This window comes from Lissotriton helveticus, chromosome 5_1, assembly GCF_964261635.1.
Source record: "Lissotriton helveticus chromosome 5_1, aLisHel1.1, whole genome shotgun sequence".
Classification (NCBI taxonomy): Eukaryota; Metazoa; Chordata; class Amphibia; order Caudata; family Salamandridae; genus Lissotriton; species Lissotriton helveticus.
In genome coordinates this window covers 1,900,352,732-1,900,366,923 of record NC_136065.1, presented here as the reverse complement: position 1 = coordinate 1,900,366,923, position 14,192 = coordinate 1,900,352,732, and the positions used below count along the sequence as shown (strand labels likewise).

At 44.9% G+C, this 14,192-nt stretch overlaps 1 protein-coding gene across 3 annotated transcripts in view; it reads right to left on the bottom strand.

Moving 5' to 3' along the window:
• LOC144755965 (ATP-dependent RNA helicase DHX58-like) overlaps positions 1-14,192 on the bottom strand; it is a 102,762-nt gene that overhangs the window by 42,203 nt on the left and 46,367 nt on the right. For 2 of the 3 annotated variants that reach the window (XM_078645412.1, XM_078645414.1), the window contains 2 exons: positions 12,736-12,885; positions 11,992-12,153 (listed from right to left, as the gene is read on the bottom strand). In XM_078645412.1, coding sequence (XP_078501538.1) covers positions 11,992-12,153; positions 12,736-12,885 — 312 coding nt within the window. The remainder of the gene's footprint in view (positions 1-11,991; positions 12,154-12,735; positions 12,886-14,192) is intronic. The other variant, XM_078645413.1, reaches the window with a different exon arrangement.

The window sequence follows — 14,192 nt, the reverse complement described above, 5'->3', positions numbered from 1 at the left end:
TTGGGAGTGATCACTTCTTTTCCGCTTCAGGGCTGGCTCAAATTATTGGTCTCTGTGCTTTTTGAAAGTATCCCAGACCTAGAAGGAAATATAGTATCATCCTGCCCATGTGACAATAAATCTGTGCAAACACTATTGCACTTTATGTTTTTTTGTAATTTACACAGTTTGCCACGTAAGCACTTTTTGAAACCCCTGTTATGTAAATTTGGATTCCAATGGTGTAGAGTAGCTCTGTATTATTTACAGTCTTCAAGCTTGCCTGAAATTTGTTATTGTGTCTGTGCCTTTCTGAAATCAGATATCCCGGCATGAAAAACATTGATAGGGTAATTGTAAAATGGTCTTTTTATTGCCTCATAATTGTATTCTAATTCTAAGTTGAGGTATGTTTTAGGTCTTCAGAAGTTTTAAACTTATGCATGATTTTATTGTATTGGATCAAAGTGTCTCTCTCTTAGACTTTCTATATTGAAGAGTCACACATTTCTTCTGTAGAATTTATCTATTTGTATCTTGTATTTGTCTGTATTTCTTCCTGTGGTCTCCTTTTATAACCTACACAGATCAAATAAAGATGTTGAATTGAATTGACACCAAGGTATCCATGGAGATTAAAATATCCCATAACTTTGATCAATTTACACAGTCAAAGGCATCTGTTAGATCCATAGATTCCAAATGAAGGGAGCAGCTCTTGGCAAACTTGTATTTAGACACAGGAAGGTAAAGATTTAAACACTTGCAAACTTGTATTTAGACACAAGAAGGTAAAGATTTAAACACGGTTCTAACAGCCTGATTCATCAATCTCCCGTTTTGCGAGCCCCTAATAGCGATTCATAACGAATCGCTATTAAGGACTTGCAAAACAGGATTCATGTAGGAATTGCATAAAGAAATGCGATTCCTACACATTCCTTATTTGCGATTAGCAAATTGCTAATCGCAAATAAGGAATAACTCCCCGTTCATTCCTATGGGCCAAAAGGCCCATAGGAATGAATAGGGAGTATTCCTTATTTGCGATTAGCAATTAGCTAATCGCAAATAAGATAGCGATTTAAAGGGTGCCAGGGGTGTCCAAAGGACACCCTGTAGCACCCCTTAAATGCAAATTGAAACAGGTGTTGCGCACACACATGTCCAAAGGACATGTGTGTCTGCAACATGCAACTTAGAAAAATGCTTTTAAAAGCATTTTTCTAAGTTTTCGCTATTTACCACGAGGTTTGACCTCGCGGTAAATAGCGGGCCGAAATTGCGAATTCGCAATTTTTAAATGGATGATGAATTGCATTTAAGGAATCTCAAATAGAGATTCCTTAAATGTAATTCTTCGCAAAATAGCCAAATCGCTATTACCGATTTTTGCATTTGGGATGATGAATCCCAAATGCAAAAATAGCGCTCGCAAAGGGCCAGATTCTCAGAATCTGGCCCTTTGCGAGCCGATTTCGGCTTCATGAATCAGGCTGTTAGTTTCATTAAATTATGGAACTCAAAACATTTTCTGTATTGGGCCAGTGGGGATGCATTTTTTCAGAAAAAACATTTTGATATGAAATCTCAGCCAACAGTGTTTTTTTGCTCAAAATATTTTCAAGACGGGATCCAAAATTGATTAAAGTCAGCAGTTAGTGAGTGTTCTAGGTCCAGAAATTATTATGTAAAAATCACCAGGCAAATACAGAGAAATTTTCAGAGTACAATATTTATGCTTGGGAAAAAATCATCAAATACTGAGCTTGTTAGATAATATTCCAAATACAAAGGAATTTTGATAAAATCAACCCTGAGAATAAATATTTTTACTGAGATTTTTTTAAAGCACATTTATGTCAGAAGAAAATTAGCAAATGACAGTTTGAAGAGAATTAACCCTTGTACAAAGGTATGCCAAAAAACTCTGCAAATACGGCGTTCTCGGGAGGAGTCATTGAAACATTGTGTTGAAAGCAGAACGTTTGCATTCAGTTCTCCCTACACCCAATATATTTTTTCCACACAACTTTAAATGCAATGGATTAGGTATTAAACAAAATTCACTCTGGCAAAGCATGCGCTTCACAGAGAAATAGGGTTCAGGATCTTGAAAAAAAGAAACATTAAGCTTCTTTTGAATCTAAAGGAAAAGGAGATGGCAAATGTGTGATTTACCCTCCTTGTGTTTTGCAAAGTAATGTATGAACACTCGAAGAGTCACACAGGATGGTAATTTTACCCAACACCCATTTGCGCAACTCAAAAGATTGCTGCGAGCATCTGTGGGTCAGAGACACTTTTTACCAATATTTGACACGAACCAGATAAAGGGAATGAAATACCAACACTTTGAAACACAATGCAGCAATGCGGGAGGCAATTTGTCATGTGTTGTAGGGGAGGAGATGACTAATTGCTTATGTTCCTCTCAAGGCCATTTGTACAATTAGTTGATAGTTTAATGAAAATTTAGTTTTAGCCAAATGTTTCAATATCTGCAATGGGACCTGGCTTATTCCTCACGGTGTGGTTGTTGTATCAATGCACGCAGTGCAAGTGGGTGGTTGCATGGATTTAAGAAAATCATGTCTCATCAGTATTCATTAGACAGGAATCCTTCTTCAGTCCTTCCGACCAGCTGCAAATGCCGAAAAGAAGGGCTGCAAGAGCCTCCGGCATTGCTGCATCTCAGAATCTTGTTACCAGTACTGCCGAAAGCGGGGTTGAGATTTGATTTATCTACCACCAGACACTCCCTGGCAAAGTACAAAAAGTCTCAGAAAAAAACCTTTTTGTTTTTGCTCTAATGCATTTACCAAAACAACATTGTGTGTCACTAGAAGCATATCTACTGGCACCACTTTAAAAAATTGAAAAGTCTGCTCTGGCTGACAAGCACACACCACCCTTTTAATGTGCAGAACACTTTTCAAGTGGCCCTCCAGTGTAGAGAAAAACAATTGTTCTCTTTACCAGTCCACGTCTCTAATGGTCCCCAACAATAAGCATTCGAGAAAAATGCTTTGTTTGATGACCAACGAGGCCCGGTACTGGAGGAGGCAGAAAGAGAGGCATTCCAGCCGAGCCGTCCAGCCCAGCACCCAGCAACAGAGTGCCCAAGAGGATGTCACAGGCAGAGAGATGCACACAACTGCAGTCACCTCTGCACACCACGGGTGCGTCATTCATCTTCGGAAAAAGTATCTGCACTGCCGCTGCCCGCATGAAAGAAAGCTATTGTCCCGGCCCTATAAAATAAGTGGATAGTCATCAGCAGCCACTACTGAGAGAACAAAGGTTGATTAACAATGAGATCGAAATGTCATCCCTTCCTAGAAAGACCCTGCAGATAAGGGGTGTAAGGAAGTCTGCCAGAGGAAGGAGTGTTGCTGAGCTCCTTGTGGTATGTGGATCTAAGCACAAATTCCTTCAGTTTCTTAACACCATAAGTAACTGCTGCTCCTTTTCTGAGGGTGTGATAGTTATGCATAGAATGAGGCTTAAAGAGTTTGTCTTGAGACGATGCCACAGAAGCTCTGAAGTGTAAGAGTCATTCGAATACATCGTTTTAGGTCAAGCTTGACAGCACACCTGTATGCATGACCTATTATAACAAATATTTTAACACAAGCAAAGAGTGGGCTTTAGCTCCACCCACAGGAGTCGTTTTCTCTCACCTCATGCTACTTACTGGCTGTTTGATGGATCCTTTCGCCTCCTATGGAATGCTTTTATTGTAATGCATGAGGGACTATTTTCCACCTCAAAGGAACTCCTAATCATCATGCATAACGTTCTTTATATCATAGGTGTATTTTTAATACAGAAAGCAAACATATTTTTTTTTCTCCAGCAGCTTTTTAAATGTAGTCAGGGCTCAAATAAAATCCATTCAGAAAAGGGGGTGGTGATGAACAGAGTGTCTGAATTAAGCAGACCACTCTTACCCAGTCCAAAGATCAGGGCTTGATCCATCACCGTTATTTAGCTCACTGCCCCATCCCAGCTCAGAACCTGGCTATATGCAAATTAGTCTGTCCCTGGCCCAGTGCATCATGGGAACAGGGCAGACCAAACTACGAAGCCAATTCTTCACCAGAAAGGAGACAAGCTACCGGGGACCGGTTTCTGGCATTTCAGCCTCGTCGGCCCGGCTTGCTTGAATCCTGATGGAGCAGTGAGCAAGGGACTCATGTCTGAGTATACCCTGCCACACCTATAGTGGCCAAAAACGATTCAGAAAAGGGGGTGGTGATGAACAGAGTGTCTGAATTAAGCAGACCACTCTTACCCAGTCCAAAGATCAGGGCTTGATCCATCACCGTTATTTAGCTCACTGCCCCATCCCAGCTCAGAACCTGGCTATATGCAAATTAGTCTGTCCCTGGCCCAGTGCATCATGGGAACAGGGCAGACCAAACTACGAAGCCAATTCTTCACCAGAAAGGAGACAAGCTACCGGGGACCGGTTTCTGGCATTTCAGCCTCGTCGGCCCGGCTTGCTTGAATCCTGATGGAGCAGTGAGCAAGGGACTCATGTCTGAGTATACCCTGCCACACCTATAGTGGCCAAAAACGATTCAGAAAAGGGGGTGGTGATGAACAGAGTGTCTGAATTAAGCAGACCACTCTTACCCAGTCCAAAGATCAGGGCTTGATCCATCACCGTTATTTAGCTCACTGCCCCATCCCAGCTCAGAACCTGGCTATATGCAAATTAGTCTGTCCCTGGCCCAGTGCATCATGGGAACAGGGCAGACCAAACTACGAAGCCAATTCTTCACCAGAAAGGAGACAAGCTACCGGGGACCGGTTTCTGGCATTTCAGCCTCGTCGGCCCGGCTTGCTTGAATCCTGATGGAGCAGTGAGCAAGGGACTCATGTCTGAGTATACCCTGCCACACCTATAGTGGCCAAAAACGATTCAGAAAAGGGGGTGGTGATGAACAGAGTGTCTGAATTAAGCAGACCACTCTTACCCAGTCCAAAGATCAGGGCTTGATCCATCACCGTTATTTAGCTCACTGCCCCATCCCAGCTCAGAACCTGGCTATATGCAAATTAGTCTGTCCCTGGCCCAGTGCATCATGGGAACAGGGCAGACCAAACTACGAAGCCAATCCTTCACCAGAAAGGAGACAAGCTACCGGGGACCGGTTTCTGGCATTTCAGCCTCGTCGGCCCGGCTTGCTTGAATCCTGATGGAGCAGTGAGCAAGGGACTCATGTCTGAGTATACCCTGCCACACCTATAGTGGCCAAAAACGATTCAGAAAAGGGGGTGGTGATGAACAGAGTGTCTGAATTAAGCAGACCACTCTTACCCAGTCCAAAGATCAGGGCTTGATCCATCACCGTTATTTAGCTCACTGGGATGGTGCAGTGAGCTAAAAAACGGTGTTGGATCTAGCCCTGATCTCTTGACTGGGTGAGAGTATTCTGCTTAATTCAGAAACTCTGTCCATCACCACCCCTTGTTGTTAAATATTTTGTCCACCCTAAGCGTGGAAGGGTATACTCAGATGTGAGTCCCTTGCTCATTGCACCATCAGGATTCAAGCAAGCCGGGCCGACGACGCCTGAAATGGCAGAAACCGGTCCCCGGAAGCTTGTTTCCTTCCCAGTGTAAGAATTGGCTTGGTAACTTGGTTTGCCCTGTTCCCATCATGCACTGGGACAGGAACAGACTAATTTGCATATAGCCAGGTTCTGAACTGGGATGGTGCAGTGAGCTAAAAAACGGTGTTGGATCTAGCCCTGATCTCTTGACTGGGTGAGAGTATTCTGCTTAATTCAGAAACTCTGTCCATCACCACCCCTTGTTGTTAAATATTTTGTCCACCCTAAGCGTGGAAGGGTATACTCAGATGTGAGTCCCTTGCTCATTGCACCATCAGGATTCAAGCAAGCCGGGCCGACGACGCCTGAAATGGCAGAAACCGGTCCCCGGAAGCTTGTTTCCTTCCCAGTGTAAGAATTGGCTTGGTAGTTTGGTTTGCCCTGTTCCCATCATGCACTGGGACAGGAACAGACTAATTTGCATATAGCCAGGTTCTGAACTGGGATGGTGCAGTGAGCTAAAAAACGGTGTTGGATCTAGCCCTGATCTCTTGACTGGGTGAGAGTATTCTGCTTAATTCAGAAACTCTGTCCATCACCACCCCTTGTTGTTAAATATTTTGTCCACCCTAAGCGTGGAAGGGTATACTCAGATGTGAGTCCCTTGCTCATTGCACCATCAGGATTCAAGCAAGCCGGGCCGACGACGCCTGAAATGGCAGAAACCGGTCCCCGGAAGCTTGTTTCCTTCCCAGTGTAAGAATTGGCTTGGTAGTTTGGTTTGCCCTGTTCCCATCATGCACTGGGACAGGAACAGACTAATTTGCATGTAGCCAGGTTCTGAACTGGGATGGTGCAGTGAGCTAAAAAACGTTGTTGGATCTAGCCCTGATCTCTTGACTGGGTGAGAGTATTCTGCTTAATTCAGAAACTCTGTCCATCACCACCCCAGGTTGTTAAATATTTTGTCCACCCTAAGCGTGGAAGGGTATACTCAGATGTGAGTCCCTTGCTCATTGCACCATCAGGATTCAAGCAAGCCGGGCCGACGACGCCTGAAATGGCAGAAACCGGTCCCCGGAAGCTTGTTTCCTTCCCAGTGTAAGAATTGGCTTGGTAGTTTGGTTTGCCCTGTTCCCATCATGCACTGGGACAGGAACAGACTAATTTGCATATAGCCAGGTTCTGAACTGGGATGGTGCAGTGAGCTAAAAAACGGTGTTGGATCTAGCCCTGATCTCTTGACTGGGTGAGAGTATTCTGCTTAATTCAGAAACTCTGTCCATCACCACCCCTTGTTGTTAAATATTTTGTCCACCCTAAGCGTGGAAGGGTATACTCAGATGTGAGTCCCTTGCGCATTGCACCATCAGGATTCAAGCAAGCCGGGCCGACGACGCCTGAAATGGCAGAAACCGGTCCCCGGAAGCTTGTTTCCTTCCCAGTGTAAGAATTGGCTTGGTAGTTTGGTTTGCCCTGTTCCCATCATGCACTGGGACAGGAACAGACTAATTTGCATATAGCCAGGTTCTGAACTGGGATGGTGCAGTGAGCTAAAAAACGGTGTTGGATCTAGCCCTGATCTCTTGACTGGGTGAGAGTATTCTGCTTAATTCAGAAACTCTGTCCATCACCACCCCTTGTTGTTAAATATTTTGTCCACCCTAAGCGTGGAAGGGTATACTCAGATGTGAGTCCCTTGCTCATTGCACCATCAGGATTCAAGCAAGCCGGGCCGACGACGCCTGAAATGGCAGAAACCGGTCCCCGGAAGCTTGTTTCCTTCCCAGTGTAAGAATTGGCTTGGTAGTTTGGTTTGCCCTGTTCCCATCATGCACTGGGACAGGAACAGACTAATTTGCATATAGCCAGGTTCTGAACTGGGATGGTGCAGTGAGCTAAAAAACGGTGTTGGATCTAGCCCTGATCTCTTGACTGGGTGAGAGTATTCTGCTTAATTCAGAAACTCTGTCCATCACCACCCCTTGTTGTTAAATATTTTGTCCACCCTAAGCGTGGAAGGGTATACTCAGATGTGAGTCCCTTGCTCATTGCACCATCAGGATTCAAGCAAGCCGGGCCGACGACGCCTGAAATGGCAGAAACCGGTCCCCGGAAGCTTGTTTCCTTCCCAGTGTAAGAATTGGCTTGGTAGTTTGGTTTGCCCTGTTCCCATCATGCACTGGGACAGGAACAGACTAATTTGCATATAGCCAGGTTCTGAACTGGGATGGTGCAGTGAGCTAAAAAACGGTGTTGGATCTAGCCCTGATCTCTTGACTGGGTGAGAGTATTCTGCTTAATTCAGAAACTCTGTCCATCACCACCCCTTGTTGTTAAATATTTTGTCCACCCTAAGCGTGGAAGGGTATACTCAGATGTGAGTCCCTTGCTCATTGCACCATCAGGATTCAAGCAAGCCGGGCCGACGACGCCTGAAATGGCAGAAACCGGTCCCCGGAAGCTTGTTTCCTTCCCAGTGTAAGAATTGGCTTGGTAGTTTGGTTTGCCCTGTTCCCATCATGCACTGGGACAGGAACAGACTAATTTGCATATAGCCAGGTTCTGAACTGGGATGGTGCAGTGAGCTAAAAAACGGTGTTGGATCTAGCCCTGATCTCTTGACTGGGTGAGAGTATTCTGCTTAATTCAGAAACTCTGTCCATCACCACCCCTTGTTGTTAAATATCAAATAAAATCCAGACCTATTGTCTTTCTTGATGCTTGTTTATGTGAGCTGATGACACATAGATTCCCCTCAAGGTAAACAACAGTATTGAAAGTTTTTTTTTAATAACTTTCAAAACTATCATAAATTACACTGAAATTCTGATGCCCACTAGATCATTCTGGCAGCAAGAGTTGTCACATTGAGCTCTTGATGGTCCTCTAATCCCTGCAATACTTTGCCCATAATATGATCATACTGTTTTTTCCGTGACTGTGTGACCGCTACGCCCAAGTACCTAAAGTCCAACATCCATTGGCGATCAATGTTTGGCAATCTGTCTGGAGTGAGTCCCACCAAAGCACACAGGAGGAACACCACTGTCTTGTCTCTGCACACATGTAGGCTAGTTGCATTTTCAACTCTATTAATCTCTGAGGTAAATTAAAGAGTAATCCTTCTACATGGGCACACTACATATGCAACACATCGCCAACCTGAATCCCAAACTCTCCTGGGGTCTCCTAGAGCTTTAGCGACAGTGGTTCTATTAACAATGTAAACAGCAACTGAGAAAGGGGCCACCCATGACGGGTATCCCTCTCCACTCTCCAACCGTTTGATTTAGTACCACCAAAGCTTACCCCAGCCTAGGCTTTTCGTTTTGGAGGCAAAACCAGTCTTGGAACATGGAGCTGAATCCCATCCCATTCCACACCCTAAACATGTACTCCAGCTAACCGTGTCGAAAACTTTCTTGATGTCGAGGGCTACCAGCGCGCCTTTGACATCCATCTTCTGCATAGAATATAGTACGTGTGCTAGTCTTTGAATATTCAACATTGTGCTGCATTATGGGATAAAACCGCACTGATCCTCGTGCACCAACAAGACTATTACTTTTCACAACCAATTAGCCAACAGCTTCGCAAGGAGTGTGAAATCAGTGTTAATCATTGAAAACACGCTATGGTTAAGAGTGCAAAGCAGTCTTCCTGAAGCAACCACAGACAGACTCCAACTCATGTAAAATGCAGCTTTCTGCTTTTATTGTACCTTCTTCATGTTGATCACATCACTGCAGCATTGAAACCAACGCACTGGTTACTTATTAACTGACTGATTAAACTTAATGCTCCATGTTGGATGACAATGCACCACACTCAATTACTGTCACCATCAACCATGTTTACTGGTACCAGCCTACACTTGACAGCAGACTCTTTAACCACTGTCTGTTCTGGATTCTCAAGGCTAGTGGTGACTCATAGTAGAAAAGCCTTTTCATTCGTTGTCAAATGTTAATGTTAATGTTAATGTTAATGTTATGGGTGTCTTATATAGCGCTCGGCTACTCCAAGGAGTGTCCCGGCGCTTTCTAACCCACAGCAGACTACAGAGGGCAAGGCAGAAAAAAAGAGAAGAAGCAGGCGGATCACTGTCCATAGAGCCACGTCTTCAGACCCTTTCTGAAGGCCAGCAGATTCGGAGTACAGCAGAGCGACAGAGGGAGGGTGTTCCAAAGCTGGGGAGCCAGACGTTTAAAAGAGCGTCCCCCTACCCTTGCTTTCCTAACAGCAGGGACAATAGCAAGATCAAGAGATTCCGATCCAAGGCATTTAGTTGGTTTGTAGAAAGCAAGACGTTTCTGAATATATTCAGCTCCCACCGCATGGAGTGCCTTATGCGCCAGCGTAAGTGTTTTAAAAACAATCCGCTTCCGAATAGGGAGCCAGTGTAGGGAGTGTAGGAGATCCGAAGCTCTTGCTCGACGAGGTAGGCCAAAAATCGCCCGTGCCGCCAAGTTTTGGACCACCTGAAGTTTTTGTAGTAGTTAGTCCGGAAGACCTAAGTATAAAACATTTGAGTAGTCCAGCCTGGAACAAATTAGAGCCTTGACCGTAGTCTTCCTATGCGCAAGCGAGAGCAGGGGAAGGTACTTGCGTAACATTTTGAGGAGACCATAGCAAGTGCCAGTCAGTCCAAGGATCTGGGACTTAAGCGATAGGCTATTGTCAATTTTGACCCCCAAGTTCTTAGCAGCCAAAGAGGAGGACACTGGGGGGAACATGTTCACAGGCCACCAATCCCGCCAGCTCGGGTCGGCCTGACATCTGAAGAAAAGCACCTCTGATTTATCGGGGTTGCACTTGAGGCTGTTTCGCTGAAACCATTCGAAAACAGCCCCAAGACACCCGCGGATGCTCTCTCCATCAAACTCAGCCCCCTTACCACAAGTGAAAAGGAGCTGGGTGTCATCGGCGTATGACACGATCTGAGCCCCAAAGGACTCCGCCAGCAACACCAAAGGGGTCATAAAGATATTAAAGAGAGTCGGGCTCAGCACCGACCCCTGCGGGACTCCGACCTCCAAAGGCGGCACTTCGGCTGAGTACGGGGGAGCCCAGACCACCTGCCGGCGGCCAGCTAAATAGGATCTAAACCAGCTCAACACCGTCCCTCTCAGACCGATCTCATGGAGTCTGCTGAGGAGACCCTCATGACATATCAGTTTCTATTCACAGGGAACCAAACATAATCAAGTTCAGTAAAAGTCTGAAAATCTAAAATCTGACTCTATACTTGTTATCTCCTTGGTCCTTCTTCAAAAAATTTTGGATGAACATGTATTGCTCTTCTACAGTGTTAAGATTCCTTGAGGTGTTGCATGGATTTTAAATCCCAGTTCCAATTACAGGAGCCTAGGGGGGTAGCACTGACCCAGAGACATTTAAAAAAATGTAATGCAGCCACTTGCCAAACACAGGGATCATGTTCAGGCCTAAATCCATGGTCCTTACCAGTATGCCAAAAGGTAATGTTCATAATTCCAATTTGGATGCTATACCCTCTCTCTTACACTTATTTACATAAGTGTTTCCAAGGTGGTTAATGGCGACTGCTGAGACAGTAGTACAGTGTCGGCAGGCAATTTGGGCTGGGGGCGGGCAGACCACACACACACACATGTACACACACTCACTCACATTCATGCATTCACACACACGCTCACACACACCTATTCACAAAACTCACAACAAATTCATACATTTATACATACAAGCATGCACCAAACATTCAAAAACATAAAACGTGGAGCTGAAAGCCTCGGAGATCCCAGGAGGGTCAGGACTACTGCCTTCGATTATTGGTTAACCTTAGGTCAGCCAATTAGAGAAGGCAGCCCTCCCTCACTCATCACAGAGTGAAATGACCTCAGTGAGGCTGCTGACCCCACCCCACTGTCTGACAAGGTGTCAGTGTTTGACTCTCTGCCCTGGGCACTTCAGGGCTTAAACCTGAAGCTCCCAGGTTCTAGTAAATCAGTGACGCTCCCCCTCATCATGAGGAGAGGGTCTCAAGGTACTTTTGCCAGTCTGAGGCGGTCACGCCCACAGGAATGTAAAACCCTCAGCCTGGCAAAGTTGAGCTCAGGCAGCCAGAAGCCTGCACATTTAGCGCATGTCTAGCTCCTGGCTTCCTGACCTGAACAAGAAGACTATCTGTCAGGATGATCTTCCTCAGCCAGACAGACACTCTTCTACTCTGTAAAAGTTGAGAGCACATGGCCCCTTCGCCCATATGGATGGGCCGCAGCTGCAGTAGTATAGTACATGACTACGTATAACAAAGAAGAAAATGAAAGATGGATATAAAAAAGGTAATACACCTAAAAAGAGTGTACAAACCCCTACAATAAGGTCTCACTGAGCCCATCATTAACAGATCATCATTGAGCAGAAATAAAAAGGAAGCCTTAGAAAGTATTTGCACTTGTACCTCCAGCAGATACTCGGCCTCTGGCATGGCTTGTACAGCCTCAATGGCACGCTTCATAAGATCCTCCAGGCATTCATTGGTGCATTCTCGACGTACCTCTTTGCCCCCTCTAGCAGCTAGGATGGAGTATGTGCTATCAGGTGCTCGGGCACGCCCTCGAGCCTATAGCATGAAGAGAAAAAAAAAGTCTTTTCAAACAAATATTTGATAATGCACCTTGTAGAAAAAGATGATTTCAAAAGACAAGGTAATATAGACAATATTGAGGCAAAAGCTAGTAATGACAAACTATGGAAAACATGAGAAAATCCATTAAAGAAAGCAAACACCAAGATTGTACCTGATAATCTAAAACTCGATTGCCTGATTTGCCGCTGTAAAATGAAGCTTTACTTAAAGATGAGCAATATAATCCAACACATAGAGCCCTCCTGTTGTGAATTAGAAATTGGAATTTTTTAGAAGGAATACCATGCTTTTCTCAGGTTAAAAGTTGTGTAATCCTAACAAACCTTTGCAGGCAGATGAAGATAGTCCACCTTTCAGAACCAAAAAGATACAATGGGGTAAAAAAGCATTCTTATTTTTATCTCCTCTACACCGTATGAGTCCATGGATTGCCTACAACTTGTACGAGAACTACAAAGTTACGCAATGCAACACACAGCTATTCAGAAGCAGAATGTGAAGTGGGTAACGGAATCATACAGGGTGATGAGGACAAAGAGGTAGAGGGTGAAGCACCTGTATCATGGCGGTCTCATTGGTCATCAGCCCATAGCGGATGACAATGTTGCACGCTGGTATATCCAGACCCTCTTCAGCAACGCTGGTAGAGACCAGGAGTTTCAGTTTTCCCTCCCGGAACCTCTTAATGACTTCTTTTTGCTCACACTAGGAGAGAACAAACCACAAAAAATGACTGTCTTGATTTACAGACAAGTATTTACTACTGGTGGCTCAATTTCTATCCAGCTATAAGTACCTTACCAAGAGTCCTGCAGTGCAGTCACTAATGGATGTGACTCTATAACCCACCATTACAGTATCTAGATCACTGTTCAGTATTTATATAAGAGCAGCTACATTTGGAATCAGTTTTCAATAACATCATATTCAACTCAACATCAGAGCAGTGGAAACATGAACTCTGAGGAAGTGGATGGATGGCCCTGATCCAACACCTCCACCTCCAGAAGCCCGCAGGAGGTGGCAGGTGACAGACCTCCATGTCCTCCACCTCCAATGGGTCGTCCTTGGCCATTATGAGATGGGAGAAATGCTGGTGACACTCTGGTGTCTCCAAGAAATAGCTTGCCTTCTGCGAGTCTTTGAGGCTTGCGTGAGACTGGTGATTTCTCTGTATGGTGACGGCTACTCAAGTAGAGCCGCTGACAGCAAATCATCCACTCCTCGCTCTTACTGAGAGTGAAGGTCCTCGTGAATAGAAGGGGTGCAGGAAGCCCAGACACAAGAGAGGTTAGTACACCGCCGGGTATTAAGTACTTTTGTTCAGCATTTAGGAAATAAGGAGGGCATGCCAGCAGAAGGAAAGAGGGTGGCAGGACATCAGGTTTTGTTTTTATATGGGATGAGGAAGGCAAGAGGCAAGTGGGGGAGCGGGCGGAAAGCCTTGTCCATGGCTTCCCACATCTCGTTTCTCTTTGCACATCTGATTCACAGGATCTACTTAGAATCTGTGAAGCTCAGGGGAAAGTGCTCACGAGATAGGGGCGCAAACCAAAATAATACTGCACATGTAGTAGGTGTGATAATCTAGGAGTTGTCCACCTCCGGGTTCCAAGGGACATCAAGGGTCTATGATATACCTTGCGCCTGCTTAATGGAAAACGATCCCAACAATTACCAGATGTAATTCTAAACGTTTTGTATAATGGCAACTAATTAATGAAAGGACACAACTGACATGTGGGCAAAGCAAACCTTGGTTTGTAAGAAAGGCTAGAGCAAGCATGCAAAATCCACATCCTTCCTATATGTCATGTGTGTTTTGTTGCTGTCTATGGACAGAATGGCTGCCACTCACTTTTCATCGGAAGGAGAATACTGTAAGTGAAAGAAAACTGTTCTCGCCACCAGGCTTCAAATATGGCCAGCATTATTGAACTGGGATCTTCCACCTAGTCGAGGGATTCTGATTAAACAACACATTTACCAACAATCTCCACTGAAACTCAGTA